Here is a 15,191-nt window from a genome sequence, read left to right as displayed (position 1 = left end):
AACATAAAATAATTAACATCTACTTAATGAGAACGTGTACACTTACTTTGAAGTCTTGATAGATCAGCAGGGTCCAGAGCTGCAACAGCAACTGAGGCCCTTGATGGTCTGCTGATGCCAGCTTTGTTAACTGCCCGGACATGGAAAATGTAAGATCGTCCTTCAAACAGACCAGTTACAGGGTATTTGCAGATTTTAACAGGAGAATCATTGCACTGAATCCAGTTTTCAGTGCCAACTTCACATCTGTCAGGAAAAACAATATGAACAAGAGTGTTATGAATGCATATACTGTACCAGATGAGGTCAAACTCATGGGGACTAGAAAAAAAAGTGAGCACTTGGAACTACTTTGTATTTCCGAATTGCAAAGTTATTTACTTTTTATATTTCCCTAAACAGTAATAAGTTTTAAAAAAAAGTAAGAATGAAACTGCAAAATAATAAACAAAATCTGTTTATCAAAATGCATCACTCTAAAGTTAAAATCATCAATATTGTAGAACAAAAGTAACAGTATCAAGTAAATAAACTACAAATATAAATGACATCACATGTATCCATAAAATGATGTACTAAACATAGAATTATTATGTTTTATTATGTACTTTATGAGTAAGTAAATATGTGCAAAACAGCAAATGGGACTTCTATGGTCTTGCAAAAAAGAAAAGTAAACTACTATAGGGTGCCATTTTAGTTTTCAAGCAGCAAATACTGGGAAATAGTAACGTGAAGCCATACTATAAGCCTGGTACAAGAGACAGCAGAGCAGGTTTTTTTTTACCACTGCTCTCTCTCCTTGATTAAATTGGATAACTCTCCTTACTGGTACCAGTACTACTATGAAGTACTGTATCAGGGCGTGAGCAGATCAGATCCCTGCACATGCCTAAATACTTACTTATCCACAAAGTATCCAATCACTGGTGCTTCACTGGCTGTGTTTGGTGGCTTCCAAGTTACAATCACATAATCCTTGTTTGCATCATAGCATTCCACATCCATCGGAGCACCTGGTGCCCCTGCCACCAAAGCTGCAGCATCTGCAATTAAATAATGTAAGTATAAGAATAAGGAGTGTGCTGTAAAATGTGAACCTTAAGTTAAAGGGACTCTGTGGTTCAAGAAAACAATATACAGTGATCCCTCAAGATAAAATGGCCTCAGGATACAATATTTTCAACATACAATGTTCTTTTCTGACCCATCGTAAGTTGACTAGACTAGACTCAACATACAATGCCTCAAACTCAGATCCAACCAATCTAGGCCGCTTCTCTGGTAAATAACTGTATTTGTTGCTAGTTAGCAGCTATTCCTGACTGTTATATGTAAGGACTTGTTTTATCTGTCTTAGTTATCTGATTATTTTTCTTAAATATTCATTTTCCCTTATCTTGGATGAAATTTTGGGGCTTTGGAACCAATTACTCAACTTACAATAGTTTCAATATACAATGGCTGTCCTGGAACCAATTAATATTGTAACTTGAGGGACCACCGTACATTAACTTGGGGAAATAACAGAACATTTACCTAGTACCCTCCCTTTCATCTTTTCCTCTGTAGATCCTCTAATTCCCAGGTTCCATTTCTGCCTTTCAAGATGGCTGCTTCTAAGACTACATGATGCACACTGTGCATTTGGTAGTCCAAGACAGTTCCTGCTGCCCTCGGATTGGCCAGCACTGCTCAGGTAAATAGTGCTGATCAGTCCAAGACCAGGGATGGACAAGCAGGAAACGTCTTGGACTACAGATGTATCTGTATCGCTGTGTTCTTTGAGTGTAGTTTAAAACAAGATGATTCTTCAAATCTTCAAATATATATATAGATATTTTATGCTTAAGCAGGCATAAGCATTCTTAAAAGTTCTTATATTTGAATGCCTTAAAATTATATTATTTCAGGAAGGTTCAAGTTATATATACACATAAATGTATTCATGAGACAGACAAATACCAGCCACAAAGAGAAATCCACTGTGCTGATTGACTCCTCCTCTGGTGACCATTCTTACAGTATACAATCCTTCATCATCCTTATTCAAATGTGTCAATGTCAGAGAAGCACGGCCCTCTCCAAAATGCAGCTGGTGCCATTTGGATTCTTTTATCAGGACATCTGAAAAGGAAATCCAATTGTAAATATGTTAAGAGCTATTCTCATAGTGCGAGCTGATGTGAAAATGGAACGATAACACATGACAAGAAAGCAGACAGCCCTGGCCCGATCCTTTATACAGACAAAATGCATCCTCTCTATTCATACTAAAACTAATGGAGAGACATTATTTTCAATCTACTTTACATTTATATTGATCCACAGATAGATTGTGGCTGGGAATTCAATGTCATCTATGTAACAGGAAACAGAGTGACCGTGGTTAGAATTCTTCTTGCAAGATGGCCATTTAAATCAAGTCACAATGTAACTTACAAGCCAGAAAAGTTTCGATTCAATGTGCAGCATGAGACAACTGTTATAGTCTATATAAGCAGTAAAAATGTTTTACTTATTAGAGAATAAAATTGTGTCATGTAACAGAACTGAAAGACTTGATGGCTGCCATATCATGGTTATATTGGGTCATATATGCATTCCATAAATCAGTAGCTATCCACTTATCAAAGGTAGCAATTGTTCATGGACTCCATGGGGTGCATGGTCCAAACGGCAATGTAACAAGGTGAAGTGATGGTATAATGTGTTACTTTAAAGGGAACCTGTCATCAATTTTAAGCTGACCTTACTGAGGGCAGCATAAAATAGTGACAGAAATGCTGATTTCAACAGTGTGTCAGTCATGAGCTAATAGGAAGTGGTTGCTGAGAACCAGCATCATAATCATTGCAGCCCAGCCCTTGAAAAGAGTCAAATCTACTTGAGAAGAGTCATGTTTATTCATAATCTCCTGCTCTCCTCGTCCATCTGCTGAGGATTGGAAGTTCTCTCCTAGAGAGAAAGGGAGAAAACTAGGTAGAAGGCTGTCAGTCATCAGCAGGTGGGCGGGAGAGCAGGAATCCATGACTAACCAGGACTCTTCTCAGGTGGTCGGGACTCTATTTTTCCAGGCCCGGTCTGCAATCATTGTGATGTTGGTTCTCAGCAACCACTTGCTTTTAACTTAGAAATGACAGACCGCAGAAATCCACTCACCTGTCTCTACTTTATTCTGCCGTTAGTATGGGCAGCATAAAGTTGATGACAGGTTGCCTTTAACTGTATAACAATATAATCATGTCAGATCGGGTTGAACAGATATATATTTATAATATCATTTACAGTAATACCTCTTTGAGACAACCACCAAGAGTTGCACTTAAAAGTGGTAGAGATGTGGTATCCCTAATATTCTGGTCTGGATAACTAAGTGGTCTTCCCAAAGCAGTAGACTTTTGGATAAGTTTCACTATATTTGTTGCCATAGGAACAGTGTCATAGGAAGTCATTAAGTTGAGGGACTGAACACAGCTTAGAGACCAGATCTCAGGTCAGTCAAGCTATACCTTCAGACTCCTGGTTAGAGATGAGCTAATCAATCCTATAGAATCTAAATTCGGCCAGAATTTTTCCAAAAATTCTGATTCTATAGAATCTGAATTTCATGTGATTCAATTCACAATAATTTTTGCAGAGAGAGAGAGAATGAGAGATAAAAAGAGAGAGCACAGAATATATATTTAAAGCTTTTCAGGGAGATTGAGGCACTTTTCATATGGGTCAAAACGATTTTTGCCCAAATCAAATTGGACACTTAATTTTGTCGAATCAGACCCAAATCAAATTTCAGAAAATTCGCTCATCACTACTCTTGGTGTATTCCTGGCATTATACCGTATATCATGAATCACTGTTTATCCAACTGACTCAGGCCTGGAAATATATGAATAGTTGGATATTTTTGCAAGGTTTGTGGAAAATATTAACATAATGTTTGCATAAATATTGGAGGACATGTGAAGTAGACTTAGCGTAGAATGGACAGGAATAGACACTACCATGGCCTGTAGCCCATAAGAGTTCATCACTGGATGTTCAGGCCACTTAAGACATTCTTTATTTAAAGGGGTCTTCCGGTTACACAAAAATAAATAAATAACACCAGCATTCAACCTTACTGCATTATATAAGTCAAATAATGATGTTTTGAGGTCAGTTTGATTCCTCCAACATAATTGGGATCTGTGACCCATGCCCTGTGTTTACATCCCAGCGCAAGTGTCTGTGGCATCAGGTCTCTGCCTGTCCTTCCCCTCCTAGATTGAACATCACAGATCCAAGCCTGCTTGAAGTCCTGCTGGAAAATCCTTGCCCTAGGACACAGCATCATTGCTGACATCACGTCTACAGGGCAGGGTCCAGAAGAATGAGCAGAACACCGCCCTCAGAAGCAAAATCATTGATGATGTTGTATCAACAGGGCAAAGCCTTACAAGCCTTGCAACATCTCAGATGTCAATGTGACGTCTTCAGTATAGGGAACCAACACAGCAGAAAGTGTCATATGGTCCCAATGGAGTGCAGGAAAACAGGGTATTAGAGATAAACAATCACTATTAGTAAGTGATAATGTGTTGTTTCCTGTGAATTGATGCTGAAAATGGCAAAACCGGAATACCCCTTTAATGAGTCATTATTACTAACCATGCATTAAACAGTACTGGAGTTCACATATAGTATCCAATATGACCCAAATAAACAAGCTGCACTGTAGCAATAATCACATAGTGTTCTGATGGGCAGCCTAATTATGGGGAATAGCTGTCATTTATTTATCGATGTTTATGCATACATTTTTGCTAAATATTTAAGTAAGATCAGTGTCCCATGACACAATGGATGCCTTAATGTGGAATCCCAGACAGAACCAATTTACTTTGTTTTAAGCTGTCGCCCAGTGAAATGTTTTCCATTGATCATCTATGCACAAAGGACAGAAGACATTTTGATGTTTAAACTTTGATTTATTCAATGTTTAGTCATCAGAATATTAATTGGACATTTAACATTTAATATGTTCATTGAATTAAAAGTCACTCACCGTCTCTGTACCACTCAGCTTGAGGTCGTAGTCTGCTGATGTCAGGAGTTAAAAGCACAGAGCAAGACAAAGTAACTGTGTCACCTTCTACTCCAAATGTTACACCAAATGTTTCCAGGAACTTAACATCAATGTGGGTAAAAGAAATTGCTGCTGTCAAAGGCACTGTAATTACATGGAAGGAATTATAAGCAGTCTTAACATAGGAAAAAAACTATCATCTATCTAGCTATCGATCTACCATATTTTTCGCCCCATAAGACGTATCCCCCCCAAAAGTGGGGGAGAAATGCCCCTGCGTCTTATGGGGCGAATACTAATGAGCGCTTCCATTATGGAAGTGCTCAGTAGTACTGAAGGACCAGTAAGCGGTGAAGGCTCTGTATTCACCGCTTCCTGGTCCTTGGCTGTCGGCTGTGCAGTGGCTGCACACAGCGTGAGGGCGCTCTGTGATCTCACACTGTGCGCCGCGATACACAGCCGACAGCAGGATGAAGAGGATCGCGATGGCGAGGAGCGGTGGCGTCCAGGAGCAGGAGAGGTAAGTGTTTTTTTATTTTATAAAACATGAGGCTGCTTGGGGCTGAGGCAATGGGGGTGATGAGAGGCATAATGGGGGTGATGAGAGGCATAATGGGGGCTAATAAGAGGCATAAGGCTGATAATGGGGGTTAATAAGACGCATAAGGCTGATAATGGGGCTAATTTGAGGCATAAGGCTGATAATGGGGGCTAATAAGAGGCATAAGGCTGATAATAGGGGCTAATAAGAGGCATAAGGATGATAATGGGGTCTAATAAGAGGCATAAGGCTGATAATGGGGCTAATTTGAGGCATAAGGCTGATAATGGGGGCTAATAAGAGGCATAAGGCTGATAATAGGGGCTAATAAGAGGCATAAGGATGATAATGGGGGCTAATAAGAGGCATAAGGCTGATAATGGGGGCTAATAAGGGGCATAAGGCTGATAATGGGGCTAATTTGAGGCATAAGGCTGATAATGGGGGCTAATAAGAGGCATAAGGCTGATAATAGGGGCTAATAAGGGGCATAAGGCTGATAATGGGGCTAATAAGAGGCATAAGTCTGATAATGGGGGCTAATAAGGGGCATAAGGCTGATAATGGGGGCTAATAAGGGGCATAAGGCTGATAATGGGGGCTAATAAGGGGCATAAGGCTGATAATAGGGGCTAATAAGAGGCATAAGGATGATAATGGGGTCTAATAAGAGGCATAAGGCTGCTAATGGGGGCTAATAAGAGGCATAAGGACTGATATTGGTGCTGATGAGAGGCATAGGGGCTGATATGGGGGCTGATGAGAGGCATAGGGGCTGATATGGGGGCTGATGAGAGGCATGGGGGCTGATATGGGGGTGATGAGACGCATGAAGGCCGATGAAAGGCATGGGCTCTTATCTGAGGTCTGATTGGGGTCTTATTAACATTGGGGGTCTGATTGGTGGTCTGACCTGAGGTGTAATGAAAAAATTTTTTTTTCTCATTGTGCTCCTCTAAAACCTAGGTGTGTCTTATGGTCCGGTGCGTCTTATAAGGCAAAAAATACGGTATCTCATATGTATCTAACTATATATCTCCTATCTATCTATATATCCATCAAATATCTATCTCATATCTATCTAATTTATCTATCAACTATTTTATATCTATTTTGCTCATATCTATCTTCTGTCTATCTACCTACAGTATCTCATATCTATCTATGTCAAAAACACTGTAATTACATGGAAGGAATCGTTAACAATCTTAACATTGGAAAAACTATCTATCTCATATCTATCTATCTACAATCTATTATCTACCTCATATTTATCTTTTGATGTATCTTTCTACAATCTATCTATATATCATCTATCTACTGTATCTATCTAGTTATCTATCTACTGTATCTATCTAGTAATCTATCTACTGTATCTATCAATCATCTATCTTTCTGTCTAGCCACCTATCAACCTATGATTGATTGACTGATTGACTGACTGATTGGATTATTGCATAGCAGTTTATACTGCATAAAATACTATATTAACCTGAAATAGATTAAATCATAACATTTGTCTTCAGCAAAGGGAGCTCACTGTAGATATAGATTTTTATAGATCTTGTTGAACTCAGATATATGTATGGAAATATAGTTAGCTCCCCCTTGTGGTGGCTGCATGCAACCAGAATTCTATCATTTAACTCTGCAGTAGATCTGTATCAGAAAAACAGAATTATGGTCCCAACGAAGATATAAAATGTAATGAATTAATGGGGGGAAGTAACTTTCATTTAAAATGTAAAAAAAAGCATTCTGTAGGGAGGGGGAGTATTGCTATGAGGCCCTCTGTTTTTTGTGTCCATCCCTCATACATAACTGTGTTTAAGTCGTAACATCATGCTAGGGAAATCGAGTCAGGCTAGAGGGAAGCTTCAGTGCATGCATTGCATACATAATTTCATTTACAATTACTAGTACAGTACAATGACTGCTTCCTGCAACATTTACCTATGTTTCATCACAAATCACACAGTTTTATCTCTTAAAATCCCCTGTACAGTGTTCTACTGGTGTTGGTGAAAGAAGGGTTACTTACAGTGTGGCCTATAACCAGGGTGCAGAGGTTCATCTTCGGATCGGAACCCTAAAAAATGCCATATTGCATCATTATCATCAGGGCATTCCATAAATCTTTTCCATAAATATGCAGTAAATATAGCATTTTGACTTTTGATTCTACGTTCTCCAATCAGTAATTGAAAATAATGAATACATCTATGACAAAATAATTGCAGTGTTTTCTGCTCATTATAGTTCATTCTGACTGTTTCCATAGAGATTGTAGATAACATGCAAAGATCACGTTCATTCTGTTTAAAGATTATAAAAACAAATATGTATATATATAGTAGATGATGTCCAAGAGTCACAATGCCCTTGAGAACTTCTAGTTGGCCAGCCCCATACTAACCTCATAAAATATTACTTTGTCGAGAAAGTTTGGAACGAGTTCACAGATCAATTTGCTATTGTGAACCCAGAAGCTGCAAATTCAATACCGACGGAAGTACAAAATGATGTAAATCATTCAGATGAGCTATTCATTAGGCGGTAATGCTGTCCTTTCAATTTCACACATTATAAGGCCTATTGCACACGGACGTTTTTTTTTCCCGTTTACTGGCCGTTTTTTTGCGTTCCGTATACGGTCCGTATACGGAACCATTCATTTCAATGGGTCCGCAAAAAAAACGGAATGTACTCCGTATGCATTCCGTTTCCGTTTTTCCGTTCCGTTTTAACATAGAACATGTCCTATTATTGCCCGCAAATCACAGTCCGTGGCTCCATTCAAGTCAATGGGTCCTCAAAAAAACGGAACACATACGGAAATGCATCCGTATGTCTTCCGTTTCCGTTCTGTTTTTTGCTGAACCATCTATTGAAAATGTTATGCCCAGCCCAATTTTATCTATGTAATTACTGTATACTGTATATGCCATACGGAAAAACGGAACGGAAAAACGGAACAGAAACGGAAACACAACGGAAACAAAAAACGGAACAACGGATCCGTGAAAAACGGATCGCAAAACACTGAAAAAGCCATACGGTCGTGTGCAATAGGCCTAAGGGGAATGATTCAAGTTAGCGTGCCTGTTTTCTGGTGTAAAAAATATAGATTTACACACAAGTGCCTCTTTGCCCAAAATGTAAGCCTTTTTGCCATCTCACACAAGTGGTTTAAAAGTGGGAATGTTTAAGTATACTAATTAGTTTCTAGGCAGATTTATTGTTGCACCTTTTAAAAAAAAGGCATGAAAAAAAAAAAAAAGGATCAACGGCGAGGGTTAACATAGAAAAAGTGGAGCAGCATTTGTAGCTAATTTAAAGATTAGGCAAATTTATCAAACATCATGCATCTTGTGATAAATGTGATTCACCGACAGCAAACTTTAAAGGGCATCTGTCAGCAGATTTGTACCAATGAGACTGGCTGACCTGTTACATGTGCGCTCAGCAGCTGAAGGCATCTGTGTTGGACCTGTGTTCATATGTGTCCACATTGCTGAGAAAAATGACTAGAGATGAGAATGACTAGAGATGAGCGAATCGAATCCCACGAAGTGAAATTCGATCCGAATTTCAGTAAAAAATTGATTTGCCAAGAAGCCAAATTTCCTCGTGCTTCGTGTCAGTGAATCGATTTAACCTGAAATAGTATAAAAAACTAAAAAATTATAACTTACCGCCTCCATTTGCTCGCGACGGGCTTCCAGCCTCCATCTTGCTTGAAGATCTCGGCCGAAATTGCGTGCGGCTCAAGATTACATCATCACGCCGGCCGGCATGATGACCCCACACATCATCACGCCAGCCGGCGTGATGACGCAATCTCGCGCCGCACAGGATTTCGGCCGAGATCTTCGTAATTCATCACAAAGCGATTTTCTTTGCGAAATTCAGTGAATCAGCCGAATCGAACTTTTAAGAAATTCGCTCATCTCTAAAAATGATGTTTTAATCTATGCAAATGAGTCTCTAGGAGCAACAGGGGTGTTGTCATTACTCCTAGAGGCTCAACTCTAGTGCCATCTGCACTTTGACTTCTCCTAAAGTCAAACTATGGGGGGGGGGGGCAGCAGTAGCAGGAAGAGTTAACCTTCTAGGTGTAACGGCAACACCCTTGTTGCTCCTAGAGACTCATTTACATAGATTATAACTTAATTTTTCTCAGCAATGTGGGCACATATAAACACAGGACCAACACAGATGCCTTCAGCTGCCAAGCGCACATGTAACAGGTCAGCCAGTTTCATAGGTACAAATCTGCTGACAGATGCCCTTTAAGGCCTGATTCGTGCACCAATGTTTGGTCAGTGATTTCCATCAGTGTTTGTGACCCAAAAACAAGAGAGATTCAAAAACACAGAACTGGCACAGATCTTTCCATTATACATGATCTCTCCGTAGGATGCACTTCTAGTTTTGTGTCACAATCACAGATGCAAATCACTGACTTAAACTACGATGTGTGAATAAGGCCTAAGAAAAAAATCTAAGCTGATTTTAAAGTGGCTCTATCACTAGGATCGACCCTATTAAACCAGACATAGTGGCTGATAGGACGCCTCATGCTGATTAAAACAATACCTTTCTTTTGTCTGTATGCTAAACAGCTTCAGAAAAATCGGTGTTGTTATTCATATGCAAATGAGAAGTGCAAGGAGGCGGGGATGAATCCTTTGAGCACTGCTTTGTGACACCCCCTGTGCTCTGCACACTCCCCCCTCCCCTTGATTGACAGCATTAGACATGCTGAGGGCAGAACTATATGCAAGCATGTGAATATCATAAAGACACCAGTAATATGTGTCAGCTTATAAGCATAGAAAAAAAAAACATGTATCGCTAGGTGGTAATACAATAGCTTTGTGATAAGTGGATTGTTTTTGTTTTGCATGTAGAGATCCCAGGTTTGAATCCTAAGAGAAACTTTTGTGAACTTTCTGTTTTTTTTTCTTTCTCATTAAACCTATAATAAAAGGCTATACTACATATATATATATATATATATATATATATATATATATACATACACTCACCTAAAGAATTATTAGGAACACCTGTTCTATTTCTCATTAATGCAATTATCTAGTCAACCAATCACATGGCAGTTGCTTCAATGCATTTAGGGGTGTGGTCCTGGTCAAGACAATCTCCTGAACTCCAAACTGAATGTCAGAATGGGAAAGAAAGGTGATTTAAAGAGGACCTTTCACTACTCTAGAAACTAAAAACTAACTATATCAGTAGGCAGAGCGGCGCCCAGGGGTCCCCCTGCACATAGCCTGGCTATGAGCTGTGCGCTGCGATTGGCCAGCGCTGCAGCAAGGGACACGCCTCATACAAGAAATCACTCCAGTACAGCAGAGGGAGCGCAGACACCGGAGCCTATACCAGGCGAACGGAGCGGCACCCAGACATACTAGTAAGTGCAGGGGGACCCCTGGGCGCCGCTCTGCCCACTGATATAGTTAGTTTTTAGTTTCTAGAGTAGTGAAAGGTCCTCTTTAAGCAATTTTGAGCGTGGCATGGTTGTTGGTGCCAGACGGGCCGGTCTGAGTATTTCACAATCTGCTCAGTTACTGGGATTTTCACGCACAACCATTTCTAGGGTTTACAAAGAATGGTGTGAAATGGGAAAAACATCCAGTATGCGGCAGTCCTGTGGGCAAAAATGCCTTGTGGATGCTAGAGGTCAGAGGAGAATGGGCCGACTGATTCAAGCTGATAGAAGAGCAACGTTGACTGAAATAACCACTCGTTACAACCAAGGTATGCAGCAAAGCATTTGTGAAGCCACAACACGCACAACCTTGAGGCGGATGGGCTACAACAGCAGAAGACCCCACCGGGTACCACTCATCTCCACTACAAATAGGAAAAAGAGGCTACAATTTGCGCGAGCTCACAAAAATTGGACTGTTGAAGACTGGAAAAATGTTGCCTGGTCTGATGAGTCTCGATTTCTGTTGAGACATTCAAATGGTAGAGTCCGAATTTGGCGTAAACAGAATGAGAACATGTATCCATCCTCTAATGGCTACTTCCAGCAGGATAATGCACCATGTCACAAAGCACGAATAATTTCAAATTGGTTTCTTGAACATGACAATGAGTTCACTGTACTAAAATGGCCCCCACAGTCACCAGATCTCAACCCAATAGAGCATCTTTGGGATGTGGTGGAACGGGAGCTTCGTGCCCTGGATGTGCATCCCTCAAACCTCCATCAACTGCAAGATGCTATCCTATCAATATGGGCCAACATTTCTTAAGAATGCTATCAGCACCTTGTTGAATCAATGCCACGTAGAATTAAGGCAGTTCTGAAGGCAAAAGTGGGTCCAACACCGTATTAGTATGGTGTTCCTAATAATTCTTTAGGTGAGTGTATATAGATCCAGAAAAAAGAGCGGCATGAGCCTCATGTTTGGAGCCGAAACGTTGCACCACCTGGGTGAATAAAGGGTTCACTTGCTTTTATCCATTGGAGTGCCGCTCTTTTTTCTGGATCCATTTATCGGGGTAGGAAGTCCATTCCCCTTGGGACGTGCACCCGTACCTTTTCCTTTTAGCCAGTGCCGCCATTTTTCTTCAACTATATATATATATATAAAATCATATAATAACAAGACAAGGCCTTACTATATTAAGAATAGTGTTAGTTTTTTTGCTTAGAAACCGAAAAATTTTACTGGTTTATGGTATATGATTATAAAGAAAGCAGCTATATTTATTAGATTTTTAAGCCTAAAAACATTCTCAATATGATAAGAATATAGACTTTTTTTATGGGATAAATGTGGGGAAAAAATATCTGAAGACAAAACCTAAGGGTCTCTCCCAGGATGACCTTGACTGATTTATTATTTTGATTGCCTGGAGATGAACAAATCATGTTGTTGAGCATAAATTGGCCTTTAAAGGGGGCATATTGGCTGACTGGACTGCATTTTCGTTGTGACAGGTTCATTTTAAATAATAAATGTCTGACTCCCTATATCCAACCAGTCTATTTAATAGTAATTCAATAAGAACTTAAAATCCATCTTGCAGCAGCTGAAGGTAACCAGAATTGAGATTTAAATGGTTGTGTCATGAAAAATAATATACATTTTTCAAACCAGCACCTGAATATTTTTGTAATTACATGTCATTAAAAATCTAGTATAGCCACTGACTTATTTAATAAAATGTTTCTGTAAAGCGCCACCTGCTGTTTTTTTTAATATTTATACTTCCACCTCATTGAGGTCACTGCGCTCACTTTAGATCTTCAACTGCCATTAGTCCATGCCTCTGAGCTGCCAGCCTAAAATAAATTGATTAGAACAATTGCAGCAATGAATTTGGGTAGGGGGGATGGTGAGATTTCTGGATCAATGTGAGGTACAGGGCTCGTTATAGCTTTTTTAGAAAGAGACTGTCATTCTTGGCAAATACATTTTGTAAAATAATATTTATTATTATTACTATTTTCTATAGTGAGTATGGCACTATTGTACTTGCCTTATTATTTGTGTTTGCAGAGTGCTGTTGCATTGTTTGTTTTTTGCTTTTGTGCTTTCAGCCATGGCGACGCGCACCTGCGCGTTCTGGGATGTGCTGACTAACTCCTATTTTTTTCTTTGCAGTCTGCATTGGAGGTGTGGCTGAATTCCTTAGGCTACTTTCACACTAGCGTTCGGGTGTCCGCTTGTGAGCTCCGTTTGAAGGGGCTCACAAGCGGCCCCGAATGCATCCGTCCAGCCCATATGCATTCTGAGTGGACGCGGATCCGCTCAGAATGCATCCACCTGCCAGCGCTCAGCCTCCGCTCCGCTCAGTGAGCGGACACCTGAACGCTGCGGAGGCAAGCGGATCCGTCCAGACTTATAATGGAAGTCAATGGGGACGGATCCGTTTGAAGATGACACTATATGGCTCAATCTTCAAACGGATCCGTCCCCCATTGACTTTCAATGTAAAGTCTGGACGGATTCGTCTGAAGCTACTTTCACACTTAGAATTTTTTTCAAACTATAATGCAGACGGATCCGTTCTGAACGGATACAAACGTCTGCATTATAGGAGCAGATCCATCTGAGCAGACATCAGACGGACCCGCTCTGAACGGTAGTGTGAAAGTAGCCTTAGTCGTGCACTCCTAACTAACCTGTCTGTCCCATAGGCTGATTTTAATTAGTTCAAGTATAAAGCTGTAACCTGTTCTCCCTGTTTTTATTGGAGGCCATTTGGCACCAGGTGAGGTGGAATACAGTGTGGGCTTGGCATGCATGTGGAACCTGCATTCCCTGAATTTAATGGAGGCTATTATGGCACTAGTGGATGTAGTATTTAGTGTTAGGTTCCTGTCCTAAAGAGATTGCCTTGACGCTGGTGGACAGTCACAAATAATTTTGTACAAAAATGCATTTGCCAAGAATCTCACATTTATAGCGTAGCATTAGCAATAATACATTTTCTATAGTGAGTATGGCACTATTGTATTTACTTGATTATTTGTGTTTGCAGAGTGCTGCTGCATTGTTTGTTTTTGCTTTTGTACTTTCAGCCATGGCGACGTGAACCTGTGTATTGGGATATGCTCACTCACCCCTTTTCTTTTTCTTTGCAAAGAGCCTTTCATGTACTAAATGATGTATGATTTTTATATTTTACATCAATCATGGCACAACTCTTTAAATTCAGCATATTTGTACAAATTCAGCATTTCAACAATGGCCAAATTTTGTATTATTGAAATAATTCCCTTTAATAAAGGGATGGGGAAAGAAATGCTGGAATATGAATCTGTATTTCAACTTTCATTGCTTTATAGGGGGGAAATGTGAGTAATTAGTTTACATATAGCCTATATGATTTGGACAAATTTTACAGAATACAATAGGGGGATTCAAACCTCTCCTTAGTGCAACATGCTCTGTGTTCTTCAGCTTTCAAACACTTTCTAATCATACACTTAATAATATAGATGCAAGCATTATATATGAACCAAGCGCTCACTCTGATATGATAAAATCTGAGACACTTAGCCAATATATTTTGATCAAAACACATCTGAGCCCGCCTACCAAGCGCCAAGGTGGTCTCAGGTCAGGCGGGTCCGACGCTAAACCTACCTAAGCCATTGGGCTTCTATGTTCAGGAGCGCAGACGCCGCACATATGGTGTGCTGCTCCTAGTCGCCTCCATGTGCATCAAGCAACCAGTGGGAGGAGGAGCAAGCACACCTATATGTACCACCTAATCAAGGCGCTCTATTGGATAGGAAGGGCAAAAGTGCAGAGGAATGCTACTCCCAAGATAAAATAGGTGTGCATTCACACTTGAAGGTGCCACTCCCTCAAGCATACACTACATAAATAAATAAAAAAAATCACAGAAAAAACAAAGATAAAGACATCCTGCACGATATGATAGATAAATGTGCGGATGTCCCTGGCCACATTCATGAAAAAAAATTCAGAAAAAAGATAATAATGCACTTAATAAAATAGATGTAAGCATTATTAAGTGCATTATTATCTATTTTCAGATTTTTTTTTCATGAATGTGGCCAGGGACATC

General features: G+C 39.9%; 1 protein-coding gene across 6 annotated transcripts in view; it reads right to left on the bottom strand.

Moving 5' to 3' along the window:
- MYOM2 (myomesin 2) overlaps window positions 1-15,191 on the bottom strand; it is a 446,804-nt gene that overhangs the window by 375,236 nt on the left and 56,377 nt on the right. For all 6 annotated transcript variants that reach the window (XM_040428545.1, XM_040428541.1, XM_040428544.1 and 3 more), the window contains 5 exons: window positions 7,651-7,698; window positions 5,048-5,212; window positions 1,966-2,127; window positions 905-1,046; window positions 47-246 (listed from right to left, as the gene is read on the bottom strand). In XM_040428545.1, the coding sequence (XP_040284479.1) occupies window positions 47-246; window positions 905-1,046; window positions 1,966-2,127; window positions 5,048-5,212; window positions 7,651-7,698 (717 nt within the window). The remainder of the gene's footprint in view (window positions 1-46; window positions 247-904; window positions 1,047-1,965; window positions 2,128-5,047; window positions 5,213-7,650; window positions 7,699-15,191) is intronic.

This window comes from Bufo bufo, chromosome 4 (genome assembly GCF_905171765.1).
Source record: "Bufo bufo chromosome 4, aBufBuf1.1, whole genome shotgun sequence".
In the NCBI taxonomy this organism is placed as follows: Eukaryota; Metazoa; Chordata; class Amphibia; order Anura; family Bufonidae; genus Bufo; species Bufo bufo.
The sequence above is the reverse complement of the archived record's forward strand: the minus strand, read 5'-3'. Positions and strand labels throughout refer to the sequence as shown.